Raw genomic sequence first — 21,743 nt, forward strand, 5'->3', positions numbered from 1 at the left:
ATCTGACTCTTGTCTCAAGAAAGAACCTTGAGATCATACAGTATTGCCAGAATTACACTTAAAATATTACACTGAAAATATTGTTTTTCAATCATCAATGCTTGTAATAGTCTATTTTAGTTGCCTTTATTGAGCTATGTGGAACAAGGAGACATTACTTAGGAAGATATAAACTTGAGTCAAGAACTTTTAAGCCAAACGCACAAATCTGGAAACACTGTTCATTCCTTTTTTCCTCCCTACTCAGCAGTGTGTTTTTTTCTCTCCCAGCTTGCCTTGAACCACCCTTTTCTTATCAATCACTGATTCCCTTTCATGAGAGCCCTTGAAGCTGAGGGCATTTTTTTCTGTGTTGCTGACAGGCTAACAGACGCCATGAGGCCACTGAGCAGACATGTTTCAGAATCAAAATGTTAGACCTCAGGGCTTGGCATTGCCCACTTCTAAGTGAGGCTGTAAAGCCATGCCAAAGCCTCCTACTATGCTTAGAGCGATGCCTGTTTATCCTTTTTCACAGATCTCTGGATCTTCTTAAAACTTTCAAGGGAGGCTGAACCTAAAGTAATTTGGATTTAACTGATGGTATTGACTACACCCTCCATTTTGTCTTTGGGCTTTTTTATACTATATAATATACAGCAGCTCTCACTGATTGATGGTCCCTGAGGGGCTCCCAAACACATTTTTCCTTTACTGAAAGAGGATTATTATAGACTCATCTAAAATGAGAAATAATCTTTGAAGTTCCTAGTTTTTCCTCTAGGTAAACCTGTGCTTGCAGTGATATCAGTGTTCTGTGTAGTACATAATGGACTAATATAGGTGATGTGATTAAAGAAATAAACAAGTTGGAGTATCCAAAGTATAGAAGCCATTTCCATTTTGCCTCTAAGAACACTTTTTTATGTTTCTTTTGTTATTAACATCACCATCATTAATGTATGTTTAATCAGTAGTAAAGGTATGACAAAATATCACCTCTGATTCCCAGAAGTCTGAGCTAAAAGATTTGTTAAAAGTTGATGTCTTAATCAACAGAACACAGAACATAAGCATAATATAGGGCTATGAATAAACCCAGATGTGTAGGTTAAATTGTCCTGCTTAGTCCCCTTTAAAAAGGAATTCAAATGCAAGGCCAGCGTTAAGAGTTGAAGTTACTGTATGAAATATTGTCACTTAAACCAGAAACTCTACATTTCCCATCCTCTATAACAGAAATATCTCAAAATAGTATGTAATTTACTTATTTTTTATATTTTGTATCTTCTCCCACTAGGATATGACCACTCCATATTTTACTCTTGTATCCCCATAAAAACATTGCCTAACATGTAGTAAGTACTCATTATATGTTTCTTAAATGAATTAGTATATATAGATACATTTATAGAGAGAGAAATAGATTTTTCTTTCTGTGTCTTTGCCCCGTTTCCCAGCCATAAAGATCTAATCAGTTAGACCTTTTGACCTCAGTACCTACTGTGATTAAGAAATACATATGCTCGGGATCCCTGGGTGGTGCAACAGTTTGGCGCCTGCCTTTGGCCCAGGGCGCGATCCTGGAGACCCGGGATCGAATCCCACGTCAGGCTCCCGGTGCATGGAGCCTGCTTCTCCCTCTACCTGTGTCTCTGCCTCTCTGTGTGTGTGTGTGTGTGTGTGTGTGTGTGTGTGTGACTATCATAAATAAATAAAAATTTAAAAAAAAAAGAAATACATATGCTGTCCCTTCAAAGTCCTTATTGTGATTGATTGGCAATGTCAAAGAGATGTCAGTCGAGTGTGGTCTTAAAAACAGCACTGAATCAGAATCAAGAAACCTGTAGGGTTTTTTAATTTTTCTTTTATTCTGATTGAGATTTAATTTATATATGGTAAAATTAAATAGGTCTCAACGTATAGTTTGATAAACTTTGCAATTGTATATACCCATACAATTAAGATATAGTACATTTCCATTCTTCATGAAAGCTCATTCATGTTCCTTTCTAGTCATTACCCCCTAAGGCATCTCTCCTAGGTTTGTACATGGGTGCCTTCTGTATCCTCATGTGGCCTTTTCCTATGAGCATACATTCCTAGTGTGTCTCTTTTTTTTAAGGACAAAGGGTCATAATAGATTATTAAAGGTCAACCTTATGACCTCATGTAACCTTAATTACATCTTTCAAGGTCCTATCTCCAAATGCAGTCACATTCTGAGGTACACTGAGGGTTAGGACTTCAACACTTGAATTTGGACGGGGTAGGGGAGCACAATTAAGTCTGTAACAACTACCTTTTTTTCTAATCCTTATGCTTTTTATTTCTTTTTCTTATTTTATTATACTGCCTAGGACTTCTATTACAATGTAGAATAAAATGGTAAAAGTGAACTTCCATAAGGAAGTCCTGATCTCATGGGAAAGCAATCTTCTACCATTTAGTATGATTTTAGCAGTAGGGTTCTTTGTAAATGCTCTTTATCAGGTTAAGAAAGTTCCCTCCTCATTTGCTGAGAATCTTTATCATAATGTGTTGAATTTCATAAAGTCTTTTTGATATACCTATTGAGATGACCATGAATTTTCTTTATTCTGCAATTTGATAGATTACACTAATCTGGAAATATTGGTATATAATACTTTTCTTTGTAATGCCCTTGTTAAGTGTTGGTATCAGAGTTATGCTGTGTCATAAATAAGTCAAGAGGATGTCAGCAAAAATGGTGGAGTAGGGACTTCCAGAGGCACCCCCTCGGTTCCCAGAAATAGTGAAAATACTGGCAAAACTGCCAGAATCAGCCTTAACAGAACTCTGAAAGGCAGTGAAAAATTAATAAAAATCAAGCAAATGCTTAGCCAGCAAAAAACTGAAACATGGTAGGAGAACTCTGTGGAATTTTAATTTAGCTCTATCCCATTCCCATCCCCAGCATGACAGCATTCTTGAAGTTGGCATCCTATGTTCCAAGTATGAGCATCTGTGCCAGAGGAAACAAAACGGATCTTGTTCTCAAGGAATTCTATTTTTGTCTTTCACGTGTCTATTTCCTAAAGGATTAACACAAGGTTTTTCCTAAGGCTGAACTTTCTCAGAACAGAGAGGCAACCACATGTGGGATATTCCTTGCAAACATTAAAAACCAAATGAACCCACCACTGTTGCCTGAAGGAAAAAAGTAATAGTTGAAACAAAAACAATAGATCAAAAACCAACAACCAAAGAACCAAAGGTGAAATGGACAAATTCCTAAAAACACACAAACTACCAAAACTGACTCAAGAGCAATAGGAAATCTGAATAAACCCAAACAAGTAAAGTGATTAAGTCAGCAATCAAAAACTTCCCAAAAAAGACAAGCCCAGGACCAGATGGCTTCACTGGTGAAATCTACCAAATACTTAAAGAATTAAAATGAATCTTTCTGGAACTCTTCCAAAAAAATAGAAGAAGGAGGAACACTTCTTCACCCATTTCAAGCATTACTTTGATGCCAAAGCCAAAGACATCACAAGAAAACTACACACCAATATCACTCATGAATATAGATGAAAACTCCTCAACAAAATACTAACAAAACTGAATGCAGCAGCATATTAAAAGAACTACATACCATAATCAAGTGAGGTTTAGCCCAAGAATGCAAAGGTAATTCAACATACAAAAATCAATCAGTGCAATATAACGTATTAATAGAAGGCCAACTCACTTGGTAGAACATGCAGCTTTTGATCTTGGGATCATGAGTTCAAGCCCCACATTGGGCTTGGAGCCTACTTGTAAAAAAATAGAATAAAGGGGGTAAAAAGCATCAACCCAACACAGAAAAACCACTTGACAAAATCCAATACTCTTTCATGATAAAAATAATAAAGTGGAAATAGAATGAAACTTCCTCAACAACATGTTAAAGAGCATATATAAAAATTCACAGCTAGAGGACACATGGGTAGCTCAGTGGTTGAGCATCTGCCTTTGGCTCTGGGCATGATTCCAGGGTCCTGAGATCAAGTCTCTCATCAGGCTACCCGCAGGGAACCTGCTTCTCCCTCTGCCTGTGTCTCTGCCTCTCTATCTGTGTCTCTCTGTCTGTATCTAATAAATAAATGTTAAATATATATATATATATATGTAGAAATTCACAGCTAATATCATATTCAATTGTAAAAGACTGAAAGTTTACCCCCTAAGACCAGGAACAAGACAAATATCTCTGCTTTTGCCGCTTCTATTCAACTTTGTGCAGGAAGTTCTAGCCAGAGCAGTTAGACAAGAAAAAGAAATAAAACATATCCACATTGGAAAAGAAAAAGTTAAACTGTTTTAGCAGACAATATGATTTTATATATAGAAAATCCTAGAGGATGCACAAAAATCTCTTAGAGCTAACAAATGAATTCAGCAAAGTGGCAGGATAAAATTCAGTACTCAAATTGCTTGTATTTCTACACACTAGTAATGAACTACTGAAAAGGAAATTTTTTTAAAATTCCACTTATAATAGCATCAAAACAATAAAATATCTAGCAATAATTTTTTAAGATTTTATTTATTTGTGAGAGGGTTGGGGGAAAAGCTGACTCCCCAATGAACTAAGAACCCAATGGGGGGCTCAATCATAGAACCCGAACCCGGAGATCATGACCTGAGCCAAAGACAGACGCTTAACCAACTTAGCCACCCAGGCACCCGCCATAGCAAGAGTGTAAGACTTGTACACTGAACAGTTCAAAACATTGCTGAAACAATTAAAGAAGACCTAAATAAGCAGAAAGACATTTTGTGCTTATGGATTTAAGGACTTAATATTAAGATGTCAGTACTCCCCAACGTGATCTACAGATTGAATGCAGTCCCTGTCAAACTTCCAATATAATTTTTGCAGAAATGAAAAAACCAATTCCAGAATTCATACAGAATTACAAGGGTCCCCAAATAGTCAACATAATCTTGAAAAAGAGGGTCAAAGTTGAAGTACTCATATTTCCTATCTTGAAAATTTACTACAGAGATATAGTAAACAAAACCATCCTATACTGAAGTTATACCCATACATGGCATGAGGGTATAAGAGATTAACAGAATAGAATTGAGAATCCAGGAATAAACCCATACATCTGGCCAATTATTTTCAACAGAGATACCAAGACAGTTCAGCAAATGAATAGGCTTTTCAACAAATGGTGCTGAGACAACTGGATGTCTACATGCAAAAAAATGAAGTTGGAGTCTTCATTTATATACCTCATGCCATACACAAAAATTAACTCAAAATTAATCAAAGAACTAAAAATAAGGGGCACCTAGGTGGCTCAGCAGTTGAGCATCTCCCTTTGACTCAAGTTGTGATCCCAGAGTCCTAGGATCCAGTCCCACATCAGGCTCTCTGCAGGGAGCCTGTTTCTGCCTCTGCCTATGTCTCTACCTCTCTCTGTGTGTCTCTCATGACTGAATAAAATCTTTTTTAAAAAAAACTAAAAGTAAGAATGAAAACTATAAAAATCTTAAGTGAAAACATTAGTGTAAATCTTCATGCTTATAGATTAGTCAGTGGCTTCTTAGATATGACACCAAGAGCACAAGCAACCAAAGAAAAAAATAGATAAATTTAGACTTAATGAAAAAATTTTGGGGGCAACCTGGGTGGCTCAGCAGTTTAGCGCAGCCTTCAGCCCAGAGCATGATCCTGGAGACCCAGGATCGAGTCCCACATCAGGCTCCCTGCATGGAGCCTGCTTCTCCCTCTGCCTGTGCCTCTGCCTCTCTGTCTCTCTCTCTATCTCTATCTCTCATGAATAAATAAATAATCTTTAAAAAAATTTTTTTTAATTCTGTCAAAAGAACACTATCTGTAGAATGTAAAGATAGCCCACAAAATGGGATAAAATTTGCAAATCCTATATCTCCTATAGGTCTAGTATCTAGGATATATAAAGAACTTTTACAACTCAATAACAGGACAAACAACTCAATTAAAAACTGGGCCAAAGACTTGAATAGATTTTTCTCTTAAGAAGATATTCTAATGGCTAACAACCATATGAAAAAATGTGCAGCATCACTAATTACTAGGGAAATCCAAATCAAAACCACAGTGAGACACTGCTTCATACACACCATGATTATTATAATTTTTAAAATAGAAAATATCAAGGTTGAGAGGATATGAAGAAATCAGAACCTTCATACATTGCTGGTAGGGAATTTGAAATAATAGAGCCACTATGGAAAACAGTTTGATAAGTCTTCAATAAGTTAAACATAGAATTACCATATGACTCAGAGGTGTATATACAAAATAATTGACAACAGATGTTTAAACAAATTTTGTATGTAAATGTTCATACCAGCTCTATTCACAATACCCAAAAGGTGCAAACAACCCAAATGCCCAACAGCAGATGAATGGATAAACAAAATGCAGTATATCCATACAATGGAATATAATTTAACCTTAAGAAGGAATGAAGTTCTGATATGTGCTAACATCAATGAACTTTGAAAACATTATGCTGGGGCACCTGGGCAGCTCAGTCAGTGAACATCTGACTCTTGATCTCAACTTAGGCCTTGATCTCAGGGTCGTGAGTTTAAGCCCTCATTGGACTCCATGCTAGACATGGAGTCTACTTAAAATTAAAAAAAAAAAAAAAAAGAAAGAAAGAAAGAAAGAAAGAAAGAAAGAAAGAAAGAAAGAAAGAAAAGAAAAAATTATGCTAACTGAAAGAAGCCAGACACAAAAGGCCACACATTGTATGATTCTATTCATATAAAATATCCAGAATAGACAAAGCAGATTTATGGCCACTAGGGACTTAGGAGGAGGGGAAAATGGAAAATGACTGCTTAATTGTTACAGAGTTTTTGTTTGAAGTGATGAAAAAAGTCTGGAACTAGATAGTGTGATGGTTGCACAACATTGCAAATGTACCTAATACCAGCAACTTATACACACTAAAATGATTAAAATGGCAAATGTGTATTTTACTACAATTTAAAAAAAAATAAAGTAGTATTTTTTTTTCTCCTCTCTTTTCTGAAAGAGTTCGTGTTAAGATTGGTATCGTTTGTTCCTTACATGTTTTATAGAATCCACCATTGAAACATCTGACTTGGAGTTGTTGCTTTTTAGTGTTGATGGTGATGGTATGTGTGTGTAGATGGGTTTTCTTATTTTGGATTTTATTTTTCTTTAACAGATACTGGAGTATTCAGACTTGTCATTTCTTTTTGTGTTCAATTTTGCTGACTTTTGCTTTTTGTGGGATTGGCTCATTTCATCTAAGTTGTTGACTTTATTGGCATAAAATTGTTCATTACATGCCTTTTCTTTAATGGCCTTAACATCCATAGTGATGTCCCTCTTTCATTCCTGATATTGGTAATTTTTAATTTTCTCTCTTGATCAGTCTTGCTAGGAGGTAATCAATATTACTGTTTCTTTGAAAGAAAAAAAAACAGCCTTTGCGTTTTGTTGATTTTTGTCTAATACGTGCTTGTTTTCTATTCCATTGATTCTTGTTCTTATTTTTATTATTTACTTTGTACTAATTTGGGCTTAATTAACTCTTTTTTCCCTAGCTTCTTAAATTGAAAACTGAGATCTATAATTTTAAATCTTTTTTCTTCTCTAATATAAGTATGTAAACTAGAAGTTTCTCTCTAAGCATTACTTTAGCTGCCTCCCACAAATTATGATAGATTGTGTTTTCATTATCATTCTTGTGTTAGTAAGACTAGAACACCAGGAATGCTTGTCTGCTGATCAGAGTGTAAATATATACAACCACTTTGAAAAACAGTTTTGCATTATTTATGGAAGATAAAGAACAAATACCCCATATCCAAGAGATTCCATTTTAAGTATGCTAGAGAGAATCTCATACACATAATTAACTTACAAATATGTTCAAAGCAGCTATGTTTAGTTGGGTAGGCTAAACTACAATAACAAATAGAAAAAATATCAATGGCTTAAGGAACAAAAAGTTTCTTCCAAGATCACCTTGAGTATTACAATAGCACAGGGGTTAGCAAACTTTGTTCATGGCCAAATCTGTCCTGCTGCTTGTTTTCATAAATAAAGTTTTATTAGAATACATGATTTCCATTTTTTTAAAGATTTTATTTATTTATTCATAGAGAGAGAGAGAGAGAGGCAGAGACACAGGCAGAGGGAGAAGCAGGCATCATACAGAGAGCCTGACGTGGGACTCGATCCAGGGTCCCCAGGATCACACCCTGGGCTGCAGGTGGCGCTAAACCGCTACACCACGGGGGCTGCCCTGATTTCCATTTTTTATGCATTGTCTGTGGATCCTTTCTTGCACAACTATTCAACACAGAGTTGAATAGTTGCAACAGAAGCTCAATGACCCACAAAGCCTAGAATATTTACTATGTGGCCCTTTACAGGAAGCTGTTGGCCCTGCCATAACAGGTCAATAAGAAGGAGGAAGGGTATAAAGAGCACATATGAAAGGTTTTATAGGATAGGCCTGAAATGGCACATATAACATCCACTAGTTTTCTACTCGACTACACATCATAAGGGGGATTGGGAAATATAATTTAGCTGGTGCTCTGGATGAAGATCATTTGATGAATAACTGGCAGCCTCTGCCACAGCAAGCATTCTTCATAATAGAAAATAAGAAATACTCTAAATATCCATCAATAGAATGGATGAAAAGTCATAAATGCATGCATTGGAATACTATGTAGCAAAGAAAAAAAACTGCAGCTATATAAATCATCAACATAGATAAATATCATGGACATAATATTGAGCAAAAGAAGTCTTCAAAAGAATATATATAATATATTTCTATTTGTATAAAGTTAAAAGCAGCAAAACTATGTCACATTTTTTGGGGATGCATTCATAAATGGTAAAACTATAAAGAATAAAAAGGGAATAATTATGAGAATAGTAACTGGTTCTTGGAGACAAGAAGAGGTTGCAATTAGGGATGGACATTAGTAATGTTTCCAGTGACATTCCTGCCAGTACTTCATTTCTTGATTTGCAAAAGTGTTATACTGATATTTTCTTTATCATTTATTCTTTTTTTTAAGATTTTATTTATTTATTCATGAGAAACACAGAGAGGCAGAGATACAGGCAGAGTGAGAAGCAGGCTCCATGCAAGGAGCTCAATGTGGAACTCGATCCCGGGGACCCCAGGATCCCGACCTGAGCCAAAGTCAGATGCTTAATCACTGAGCCACCCAGGTGTCCCTATTATTTATTCTTTAAACTGAATGTATGATATAACTGAGTGACATTTATTTATTTATTTATTTATTTATTTATTTATTTAGAGAGAGAGAGAGAGAGAGAGTCAGAGGCAGAGACACAGACAGAGGGAGAAGCAGGTTCCACGCAGGAAGCCCGACGTGGGACTCGATCCCAGGTCTCCAGGATCACACCCCGGGCTGCAGGCGGCGCTAAACCGCTGCTCCACCAGGGCTGCCCACTGAGTGACTTTTAAAATACAAAATAAAACAAAGGGCACAGAAACAGAATTTTCCTAAACGCTGAACTCTAAAAAGCTATATTATCATGAGATATTGACTGATGGATGGGCAGACATAGACCCAACTATCTGTGGATAGACTATGCTCCATTATGTTCAATTTCATCTATGTATGCAAAAATATATGTATGTGTTTATTTACATACATTCAAACGTTTATGAAACTTACCACCCGGGCCAGCCCGGGTGGCTCAGCGGTTTAGTGCCGCCTTCAGTCCAGGGTGTGATCCTGGAGACCCGGGATCGAGTCCCACGTCAGGCTTCCTGCATGGAGCCTCCTTCTCCCTCTGCCTGTGCCTCTGCCTCTTCTCACTCACTCTCTCTCTCTCTCCCTCTCATGAATGAATTAAAAAAAAAAACAAAAAACAAAATAAAACTTACCACCCTAATGGATAATATCCTTATCAGCACTTTTATTTTTATTTTTATTTTTTAAAGATTTTTAAAAAGATTTTATTTATTTATTCATGAGAGACACACAGAGAGAGAGGCAGAGACATAAGCAGAGAGAGAAGCAGGCTCCATGCAGGGAGCCGGATGTGGGACCCCATCCCGAGACTCCAGGATCACGCCTTGAGCCAAGGGCAGATGCTCAACCGCTGAGCCACCTAGGTGTCCCAAGATTTATTTATCTTTTTGAGAGAGAGAATCCATGAGTAGGGGGAGAGCAGGAGGAGGGGGAGAGAGAGAATCTTGAGCAGATTCCCCACTGAGCGTGGAGCCCAATGCAGGACTCAGCCCCACAACCCTAAGATCATTAGCTGAGCCAAAACCAAGAGTCAGATGCTTAACCAACTGAGCCACCTAGTTGCCCCATGCACTTTTTTTTTAATGTTTATATTGTCTTTGTGTATGAGTGTATGTGGGTATGTATGTGTAAATATATATGTAGTTTTATGATATGCATAACCATGTAATTCTTAGTGTACTTAATATGAAATCAAATTTTGTAGAAGAAATGAATATAATTAAAAGCTGATATATACCTTTCCAGAAACTTAATAAGGAATAGAACTTAGAAACTAAGAAAAAGGAATAAACTTGTCCTATGTCTTAGACCAATCATTCTTAATTTTGGGGAGGTCTCAAACTCTTAGAATTTGATGAAAGTTATAATGCCTTTCCTTAAAGAGTGAATGAGCATATATACACTCATTATTGGCCTGCAGTTATGAGGGAATCACACATTCATGAAGTATATCCATGAATTCCAAAGAAGTCCCTGGACCCACACTAAAATTTCTTCTTTAAATTATCCCCATCAAAACAAAGGGTTGTGAAAGAGGAGGTGGGCGGGACATGGGGTAGCTGCATGATGGGCACTGAGGAGGGCACTTGATGAGATGAGCGCTGGGTGTTATAGTATATGTTAGCAAATTGAATTTAAATTTTAAAATGTGAGAATAAATAAATAAATACATACATACATACATACATACATACATACATACATAAATAAATAAAGTCTCCAGCAAATGTCAATCGTCTAGACTATTGATAGAAGTATCAAAACAGAATAAATAAGACTGATGTTCAGGTCTTCTATAATAGTGTTTGCAGATGATTATATTCTTTCACTATCAGACATTTCTTCTTCCCTCACCTTAGCCACAAATCCCTCTTAGTTGTATCTACTCCTGTTTGCCCATTTTAATTTCCCCTCACACCACCCAGAATTCTACCCACGCAGTTGTAGTTATGGTGAGCTGCTTTACCTGCTCCCATTCTCTCTGTCCCACTCTATTCCAAATCCTGCCACAGAAGTAATCTCTCCAAAGACCAGTTTTTTTTTTATTGTGGTTGTTATTGCTGTGTTTTATTCATGTGGCCAACTAGCACAATGCTTAAGATTAGTTTGCAATATAAAGTCAAAACCCCAGCCTTGTTCTTACTAGCTGTGTGATATTGGGCATTCTGCTTGACCGTTCACAGTTTTCACTTCCTTATCCATAAAAATAGGACAATAATAGAATTTAAGGACTGTTGGAAAAAATAATGAGATAATGCATGTAAAGTGATTTAAAGTGATTAGCAAGGTACAAGGACATAATGATGCTCAATAAATATTTCCTGAATACATTAAATATTTAGCCTCAAGGTTTTTAATTTAATGTTTTTGCTAATTCCATGCTCCTCATTCCTTCCTATCAAAATACCACCTCCTGCATCAAATCTTCTTTAATCCTACAGCCATATGTGATCTCTCCCACTTCTTAATTCCTCATACTTTTCATACTATTTATTACAGAGGAATAACCTAATGGTAAAACTCTGGGATCGGATTATCTGGACATGAATATTGGCTCCATCACTTACTAGTTTTCTGGCCATGGGCAGGTCATGGAAGTCTCCTATGGCTTATTTTGACTATCTCTAAATGAGATATTAAGAAAAAATAGTACCTATTGCAAAGGGCTTTTATGAGGATAACTATAACTAATTTCTAGAAATGGCAAAACTAGAGAGAGAGAGCTAAAGAAGGGATAGAAACAAAACAGACAAGGGAGAAGGGGCTGGCCACAAATGAGCATGAGGGAGCTTTTGGGAGTGAGGAAATATTCTAAAACTGGATTGTAAAAATAAGTCAATCCCATGACAAATATTTTTTTAAGATGATTTGAGAGAGAGAGTGCACGTGTGGGAGGAGAGGCAAGGGGAGAGGGTGAGGGAAAGGATCTCAAGCAGACTCCTCACTGAGTGCAGAGCCCTACTTAGGCTCCATCTCACAACCCTGAGAGCATGACCTGAACCTAAACCAAAAGTCAGATGCTCAGTTGATTGAGCCACCCAGGCACCCCACCCATGACAGAGTTTTTTAAAACTGGCTTGTGGCCATGCTTTCCTAAGTTACATAAATTTACTAATATTTATCAAACTGTAGCTTGAGATTGTTAAATTTTATGGTATTGGAATTATAATTAAACTGTTTTCAAAAAAGATAAATGGTATGTGGCAAGGGCCTAGAACAGTACTAGGTACATAAAAAGCATACCATATCTGTTAGCTATTATTATCTTATACTGCCTTAGGTTATTTATGATTCTTTACTGTATTGTTAAGAGTATCTCATATTCTTACTCTCCCATCTTCTTTACTCTCCCCTAAACTAACTCTGAGCTTAATTGTGGCACCAGGCCTTACCCATCATTAGGTACTTGGTAAATATTTACCAACTGATGCACTGTATATATGATGGAGTTTATGTCTAGTTTGAAAATGTACTGGTTTGGCTTGAGGGTCCCACAGGTTTGTGTATACAAAGAAGACTGAATTGTGCATTTAGGTGGCTCATCTTTTACATCTATACATAATAAAGAACAGGCAGTATTGAGTATAGTTTTTGAATACTAAGGATCATGGTGACTGTTTTGATGCTAATATCTCTATATATCCAAAGACTCTTGCATTTTCTGGGCCTGATTTTCTCTGGTCACACCAAAAAAGGGGTGCCATTCCCAGAATTGGCATACTATATTTTTGGCATTTGAAGGTCTGAGATTCCCAACACACCAAAGCTGTCTTAATATTATTTAAATAGTTAAACTTTCCTCAAAGAAAGAGTAAATTTTCCCAAATAATTTCTTTTTTTTAAGACTTTATTTATTTATTCATGAGAGACAGAGAGAGAGAGAGAGAGATAGAGGCAGAGACACAGGCAGAGGGAGAAGCAGGCTCCCTCAGGGATCCTGACGTGGGACTCCATCCCGGGTCTCCAGGATCACGCCCTGGGCTGAAGACGGCGCTAAACTGCTGAGCCACCTGGGCTGCCCCCAAATAATTTCTTTAAGCAGCCTGGGCAATAGTTTCCCAGGTACCAGAAGAAAATTATGAATGGGATTCTTACAGTCTTCTAAGAAAAAGACAGGGATGTTTTGTGTTGTTTGGAAAATAATATTAAGAAGGAAAAGGGAAAGGAAAAAAACATTATTGTTAGAAATAATAAAAATTAGAGAACAAGAAACTTTGTCCATGCCATTGTATTTAGCACTCCAGAGGAGAAAAATAATTATTAACTGAACATTGCTTGTTAGGAAGGAACAGAGACCAAATCAACCCTAAAATGGTTAGGTGAGCGTCTCTTCCAATCAAACATTTGTTTTAGCCCAGTGTACAGTTCTTTTAAAGAAATTCAAGATTTATGTCTACCTTAAAAGTTTTAGGGGTAAGAGCAATTTAACTTGGGGAGTTTGGAGGTACAAAGTGCTAGACTCAAAGAGAAGAAATATCTTTTCTTAGAATTGTTAAAGGGAACAAAATAAGCAATCTACCTTCTTGGGCATTTTCACAGTAAACTCAAATCAGCAGGAAGATGACTAGCTATCAGGTTTAAGAACAAAATCACTAGCCAGCCTGTTATTGCACAGAGGTACTTTTTTTAAACAAGATACTGTGGATCTCTGATGTTTACAAAATCAAAACAACCCACTGAGTTTTCCATCTGCCATTGTTTCCTTTCAGAGGGAAAAAAAAATAGCTTACTTTTAAAGCTTAGGGATTTTTGAAATGTCTAATATATTACTCAGAATGGACTTTTCCATTTCTTTTTATTGAATGCCTAAATTAATTGCTTTTATTGTTCATACAGGAACAGGGACAGGAGTTAGAAAAGATGCTTCCACATCTCCTATGACAAAAGGAAGCCAAAAGGAGCTTGCAATCACAACCACATCGGCACTGCAGCTTGACACTTCCCGGTAAGCCTCAGAGACTCTTTAGTTTAACATTCTTTAGATAAGAGAGTTTGGGGAAAGGGGGAGTCATTTAATAAGGAGTTGACAAGTCTTGACAATTCTTAAAAGCTGTCACTCACACACGAGAGGGGCCTTATTTGGAAGCATCTAGATTTGGCCAGCTTGAACTCATAGAGCCCTTTCCTTTACACATGCCCTGTCTTAATTGAAACTGGTAATTGGCAAGGATTTTTCCAGAGAAACACAAGGCTAATCCTGTCTTTCATCTGAAAATGTGCTTAGCAGCAGGTCTTTCCCAGTTTGTCACAGAATGGTTATACACTTGGACTTTAACTAATTTAATTAATTGATACTGAAAATTATAGTGGGTTTTGTATTACAGTTTTAAGACTGTCAGCCTTTACTGATACTAGAGACATTTGAAGAGTTAAGAATTTGATCAGCCTTTTCTGGAGTCAGGAAAAGAAAGACATTATTAAAATTGTTTCATGTGCAATAAGCCACCCCCCTGTTATGCATTTTAGGCTGAATATATAAACATCAACACCAAATGGGCTTATTTTCGGCTTTCTTGGAAACATGATTGTTTGAGCGCTTAAATTCCCAGCATCTTATCACATGAATATAGATTTTAAGACTTAATTTTAATTATAAACAACTTTTGGGAAATAACTGTAACACAGAGGACAATAGTATCTACCATCTATTAGGACCTACTATGTGTCCACCATTTGTATGAACTGTTTGATTTAATCTTCCTCACAGCCGTATGAAGTGGTACTACTATCATTCTCATTTCCAAAATTAGGAAACTAAGAGATTAAGTGACTTGCCTAAGGTCACTTTGCAGAACCAGCGTTTCAGACTCCAAAGCCCATTATTTTAAATATTATAGTAGTTGACAATAACAACCTCTATTTTGAAGGTAACCCACAATCAAAAGAAAATTTAACTAGTTTACCACATTCTTTGTGCATTGCTCCTTTCTTTTATTTTTAATGCTGCCCTTATTAGCATTTCCCAAGTACCCACATTGAGCTATTCTGAAATGTTGAGGGGGACTTCTTCCTTGGGCCACTTAGCATTGTGGCTGAATGCTTCTGCTCAAAGAGGATGCATCCCAGTCACCTTGAGGGCTTCCTCTGGAGGAGAAATGATCTGGATTTTCAATCTTAGTGAATTTTCCTATTGAAGATAAAAGTGAGATCTTTAACGCTACTTTAATGTGTTTTTGATGATTGCATTTCAGTTTAGAGAAAAGCATGAAAAAGAATAAAATGTTTCCCCAGTAGGAGTTTTGTAGAACATTCTCAGCACACATTTTCTGAATGGACCATATCAACTTTGTACAGTTTTACAAGGCCAGGTTAAAATTGCTGTGAAGACTCATATTTACAGACCTTAAAAAAAGGATTCTGTATCTGTTAGTTCCTAACACTGCAAATCAGCTAAATACACATTCTCAGAGGTTTCTTAAATAATGAGTACTTGGCTAAATAAAACAATGTGTAACACACTGGATTTCATCCTTAGAAGTGCATGATGGCATATTATAGATCTTTTATACAAAGTGCAGAGTTGAAAAAAAAGATTCAGTACTATGAAAATCAGTTACCAGGAGGGTACAGTGGTTGCTTTCCAGATTTCAGAATCAGGATTATTAGAATTATTTTTATTTCAAAGTGTAGAAAAGGCATTTTTTATAGACTTCTTTTCACTTGCATGTAAACTCTTAATGCAAGACAAAACTCTGTTCTTCATCCCAAAAAACCTATGAAGGTACTGAGAATAAGAGTAAAACCCTATCTACCCTAAATTCCAAGAATTTTCCAAATTTGGGAAAGAACATGGGGATGGGACAGATACTGGTGGGAAACAGGTTCTCCTTTGTTCTCTGAACGGCACACACCACCTAGAAGAGTCCCATATTGTTGCATGACGTGCAGGTGATAAAACCAGGCGTGGCAAAGCCATCTTTCTCATTCACGATGTGGATTGTTAATTGTTCTCTCTGCTGCCTGTCAATATAATGTGAAATTTTCATTCCCCATTCAAGATAGAAAAAGTTGTGGCTGAAAATGTTAACATTTGCATTTTTATTTGTTGATTTATTTAAAGGACAGCCTCTCCTGCAGCAATCCATCACTTGGTGACACCCCAAATATGAATAATGTATTGTAGACTTGCGGTTACAATGTGTAATAAGTGCTAGAGACAGTAAAGGAATGTTAACTATGTTGCAAATGTAATATTTATTGACTCATAAAGTTTATTGCTTTGGAGGTTCAATAATACTGACCATAGGACATTAATATCACTTATCCTGATTTTAGCTGGACACCTTTATATGTAGAAATATTCATCTATCTCATGCTAACAAAATAAATATGTAATTTATAGCACAAGCAAAGGTGGCTTTATAGTTTCCTGTGCTGAGAGCTGCGGTGCTTCTTTCTCTTCATTCACTCCTGGCCCCCAACATTGATCACACACCCCCGGGCTGCCCAATAGAGTCAGCACAATGGTCATGCTGGCAGCACAAGAGGGTGGTACTGCTGAACCAAATAGTGCCAGGCATTTCTGCTTGGCTGGAACAGGCAACACCTCACAAACCCACTTCACCTGGGGCTTTTTTCCCTGTCATCCTGAACACCTAGTAGGTAGGTGCAGCTTTGATCAGAAAGTTCAACAAATACTTCTGTCATGATGCTGAGTCAGAGTTTACAAATTCTACTTGATTCTCTGGTCTCCAAGGTGAAGCCAGAGCTGGTCAGGTTCCCAATTAATTTGTTATAAGCAGAATTATTACTGATAATTAACTCTTTTGTGCCTTCCAGAATTAGGTATGTCCATTGCCAGCAATAGAGATCATATAGGAACTGACACCCAAAGCAAAAGAAGTAATGTTAATTAGCAACCATCAGCCATAATTGTCATCCCCATTAAGATGCAGAATTATGTATTTCTTCGTTATAAATAACCTTTCTAATTGTACTTGATGTATGCCAATTTAATCAAAAAGTATACTTGCAACAGACAGATATTTGCATTAATGTAACTTTGGTTCTTCAAATATTTTATTTCAAATTTGGGGAGAAAAAGCATATTACAGTTATATATCCTTTATATGTGGGTGTCTTTTTCTATCCGGGTATGGAGATCTAATATATTTTATATTAAACTGAAGACAGTATCTTCTGGGATTGTTCAGTGAAACAGAAATCTTGTCCCTTTTAAAAATACCAGTGAAGTTTCTATTTCCCGGTCATATGACAGCTCAGTGGTAATTGTTCCAAACTGATAAACAGAGGCAAATAACAGGCCTGCAGCAGCAGGATTATGTTCTCAGTCCTTGAGTAAAGGGTTACTAAGAATTCTTCTCTCTGTTGTCCCCCAATTCATAAGAGTTAAGGCTGGTGCTCTTGCCCTCATGTGTGTGTGTTGTGTGTGTGATATGAAGAGAGAAAAGCATATCTCACCAAAGCATGCCCAATTACTGAATTTGGGGAACTGAAGCTATAGTTAGCCTGTTTCTAGGAAGTACTGCTCACCTCTCTACTCTAGCTTTAAAAAAAAAAAAAAAAAGCTTAGTTTTTTACCACAACACAGAGTTGAAAGTTGTGCTCTTTTTTTTTAAGGTTTATTTACCTATTTTTGGGGAGAGAGAGGGCACATGTGTACAAATGGGGTCAGGGCAAAGGGAGAGAATTTCAAGCAGACTTTCCCCTGAGCACAGAGCCCGACATGGGGCTGGATCTCATGACCCAGGCAGAAACCAATAGTCAGACGCTTAACCAGCTGAGTCACCCAGGCGCTCCGAGAGTTGGAAGTTTAGTTTTATTTTGTTTGGTGTGGTTTTTAGATATGTTGGAAAGGGGAGATTTTTGTTTCTTTTGTTGTTGTTGTTGTTGTTGAACGAGGTAAAAAAATATTTGGGTATGTATTTTCAAAGATGTAATAGCTTACTTGGGGGCTTTTTGAAAAATAGTTTTAAAATAGTTTAACATGTTCTTTTTTAAAACTGTGTTCCTTTGCTGTCAAACCATATGCTTAATTGTCCTAAAAAAAAATTGCTGTAAGTTTTCAGCTTGATGAGCTCTCTATAGAGCACTTGCTTGTGCATAGTCATGCTCCCATACAAGTATTTGTGTACAGCTGATGGGAAGCTTGTGAGACTTTGTGTCCATTGAGGTTGAGGCTGAGGGACTCAGCTCAGAATATTGGAGAACTGGGACTACATTACACTGAGCCCAGGCTGGAAGGATCCAAGTACCCTGCAGTCTAGAACTTAAACTTTTCTCTGTCTTAAAAACTATATTTTTCTGTGTCTTTAGAAGAATGCCTGTCTATTCAGGTCCTCTGCCCATTTGTTATTGAGACTGGTTATTTTGTTTGCTTTTGTTTTTGCTTGAGTTGTATGAGTTCCTTATATATTTTGGATATTAACCTCTTATCAGATATTTAGTCTATAAATATTTTCTTCCAGTTTGTGATCATTTCCTTTACAGTTCGAGGCAGTCCCATTTGCTTACTTTTCATTTGTTGCTTGAGCTTTTGGCATCGTATCCAAAAAAAAATGATTTCAAGGACTAGTGTCAAGGAGCTTTTTCCTGTTATCTGCTGGGAATTTTGCAATTCCAGATCTTATATTTAAGTCTTTAATCTACTCTCAGTTTTTTTTTAATATCATGAAAGATGAGAGTCCAGTTTCATTCTTTTGCATGTGAATATCCAGCACCATTTATTGATAAGATTACCCCTTCTCAATTGTATATTCTTGGCACCCTTGTTGAAAATTCATAGACCATTTATTAAAGATTTGGTTTATTTTGGGTTCTTGATTATGGCCCATGGGTTTGTGTGTCTGTTTTTATGCCAGTACCATACTGTTTCTTTTTTTTATAAGATTTTATTTATTTTTTCATGAGAGACACAGAAAGAGAGAGGCAGAGACATAGAGGGAGAAGCAGGCTCCATGCAGGGAGCTAGTTGTAGGACTCAATCCCAGGACTCCAGGATCATGCCCTGAGCAGATGCATTTAACTACTAAGCCACCCAGGCATCCCTATCATACTGTTTCTATTACTGAAGCTTTATAATATAATTTGAAATCCAGAGGTGTGATGCCTCCAACCGTATTCTTTTTTCTCAAAATTTTAGCTATTTAGAGTCTCTTGTGGTTCCATATGAATTTTGAGATTTTTTTTCTATTTCTGTGAAAAATGACATTGGAATTTTGGTAGGGATTGCACTGAATGCATACATCACTTGGTAGCAGGATATTTTAACAATATTAATTATTCCAATCCATGGAGATGGGATAACTTTCCATTTATTTTTGTCTTCAATTATTTTCATCAGTGTTTCCTAGTTTTCAGTGTCCAAATCTTTCACTGCCTTAAACTTATTTCCAAGTTTTTTATTCTTTTTGATGCTATTATAAATAGAAGTTTTTCTTAATTTACTTTTTTATTAGATCATTGTTGGTGTAAAGAGACTCAACTGATTTTTGTATATTGATTTCATATCTGAGAACTTTACTGAATTTGTTTATTAGTCCTAAAGGGTTGTTGTTGTTGTTTTGTATATGGAGTCTGTAGGGTTGGCTACATATAGAATCATGTCACTTGCAGACATAATTTTACTTCTTCCTTAACTATTTGAATGACTTTTATTTCTTTTTCTTGACTCACTGCTATTGCTTGCCCTTCTAGTACTTTATGTAATAGAAGTGACAAGAGTGAGGTTCCTTGCCCTGTACCAGATCACATAGGAAAAGTCTTCAATTTTTTCCCCCATTGATTATGACATTAGCTGTGTCTTTTTTTAAATGGCCTTCATTGTGCTGAGGAAATTTTCTTCTATATTTTGTTAAGAGTTTTTGTCATGAATGGTTGTTGAACTTGTCGAAGAAGACACACAGATTGCCAACAGGTATATGAAAAGATGCTCGACATCATTAATCATTGGGGAAATGCACATCAAAACCACAATGAGATATTACCTCTACCTGTTGGGATGGCTATTTTCGACTATATAGAAGACAACAAGTATATAATGGTGAGGATGTGGAGAAAAGGGAACCTTGTACACCGTTGGTGGGAATGTAAATTGGTACAGCTATTGTGGAAAACAGTATGGAGGTCCCTCAAAAAATTAAAAATAGAACTACTATATGATCCAGTAACCCCTTTTTGGGAATAAACTTGAAGGAAATAAGATCAATACCACAAAGAGATGTCTGTGCTCCCATGTCCATTGCAACCTAAATGTCCCATCAGTAGATGAATGAACTTTGGAATAGTATTCAGCCTTTAAAAAGGAGCTCTGGGCAGCCCTGGTGGCACAGCGGTTTAGTGCCACCTGCAGCCTAGGGCGTGATCCTGGAGACCCTGGATCAAGTCCCACGTCAGGCTCTCTGCATGGTGCCTGCTTCTCCCTCTGCCTGTGTCTCTGCCTCTCTCTCTCTCTCTCTGTCTGTCTCTATGAATAAATAAATAATCTTTAAAATAAATAAAATAAAAAGGAGCTCTGCCATTGTAACAATACGGATTAACCTGGAGGACATTACACTAAATGAAATAAGCCAGACGCAGAAATACTGCATGATTTCATGCATATGTGGAACCTAAAACGTTTGAAGCATAGAAGCAGAAAGGAGAATGGTGGTAACCAAGAGTGGGAAGGTGGAAATGAGGAGATATTAGTCAAAGGGTACAAAGTTGAAATGCATTCAGATGAATAAGTGTGGAAATCTAATGTATAGCATAATGGCTATAGTTAATAATACTATATTAAATGTTGGAAATTTGCTAAAAGAATAGGTTTCAAAGTATTCTCACCACATACACACACACACAAATTGCAAGCATATGAAGAGATGAATATATTTGATTGTAGTAATCATTTTACTGTGTATATGTGTATCATTAATAATTTCCTAATATTAAATAACTCTTCTAAAAAATCATGTTGTATACTTTAAATATATACAACTTTAATTTTTTTAAAGTGGGGTTTTTTCACCATTATTTTCACCTTTAAGTAACTTGACATGAAAATCTAGTTGCTTCCAGCTCCAAATATTATGATATAACCTTTAAAGTGCTTGAACAACTGGCATTTTGGCCCTTTACTGTGCCAGGAAGAGGGACAAACATTTCTGCATTTATCCCTCTTCATTCCTTTTGGGTCATTGTTTATTGGGCTTTTCAAGCATTGTTTATTTTCTCATCTCAATTTGCCAGTAACCACTTAGATTGCATAGAAGGAAAAATTGTGTAAATATGCTGTTCCTGATTGTAAAAGTGATCTGTTTTGTCTCTGGTAACAAAGTTCTGGATTGGCAGCAGCCAGGGGATTCAAAACCTACGTAAGCAACATATATATCTATCATACTTGTAACAAAAATACAATGCTGAAAATAATAATTACCTGTTCACAATGCCTGGCATAGTACCTAAGAATTGACAGAATTCTTTGAACCTGCATTTTTCTTATTTAAATTGCACCCAACCCTGTGAAATAA

General features: G+C 36.6%; 1 protein-coding gene across 11 annotated transcripts in view; it reads left to right on the top strand.

The window, feature by feature from the left end:
- Window positions 1–21,743, top strand: part of KIAA1328 (KIAA1328 ortholog) — a 366,861-nt gene that overhangs the window by 305,929 nt on the left and 39,189 nt on the right. For all 11 annotated transcript variants that reach the window (XM_077900521.1, XM_077900522.1, XM_077900515.1 and 8 more), the window contains one exon: window positions 14,110–14,218. In XM_077900521.1, the coding sequence (XP_077756647.1) occupies window positions 14,110–14,218 (109 nt within the window). The remainder of the gene's footprint in view (window positions 1–14,109; window positions 14,219–21,743) is intronic.

The sequence above is a fragment of the Canis aureus genome, chromosome 6 (assembly GCF_053574225.1).
Source record: "Canis aureus isolate CA01 chromosome 6, VMU_Caureus_v.1.0, whole genome shotgun sequence".
In the NCBI taxonomy this organism is placed as follows: domain Eukaryota; kingdom Metazoa; phylum Chordata; class Mammalia; order Carnivora; family Canidae; genus Canis; species Canis aureus.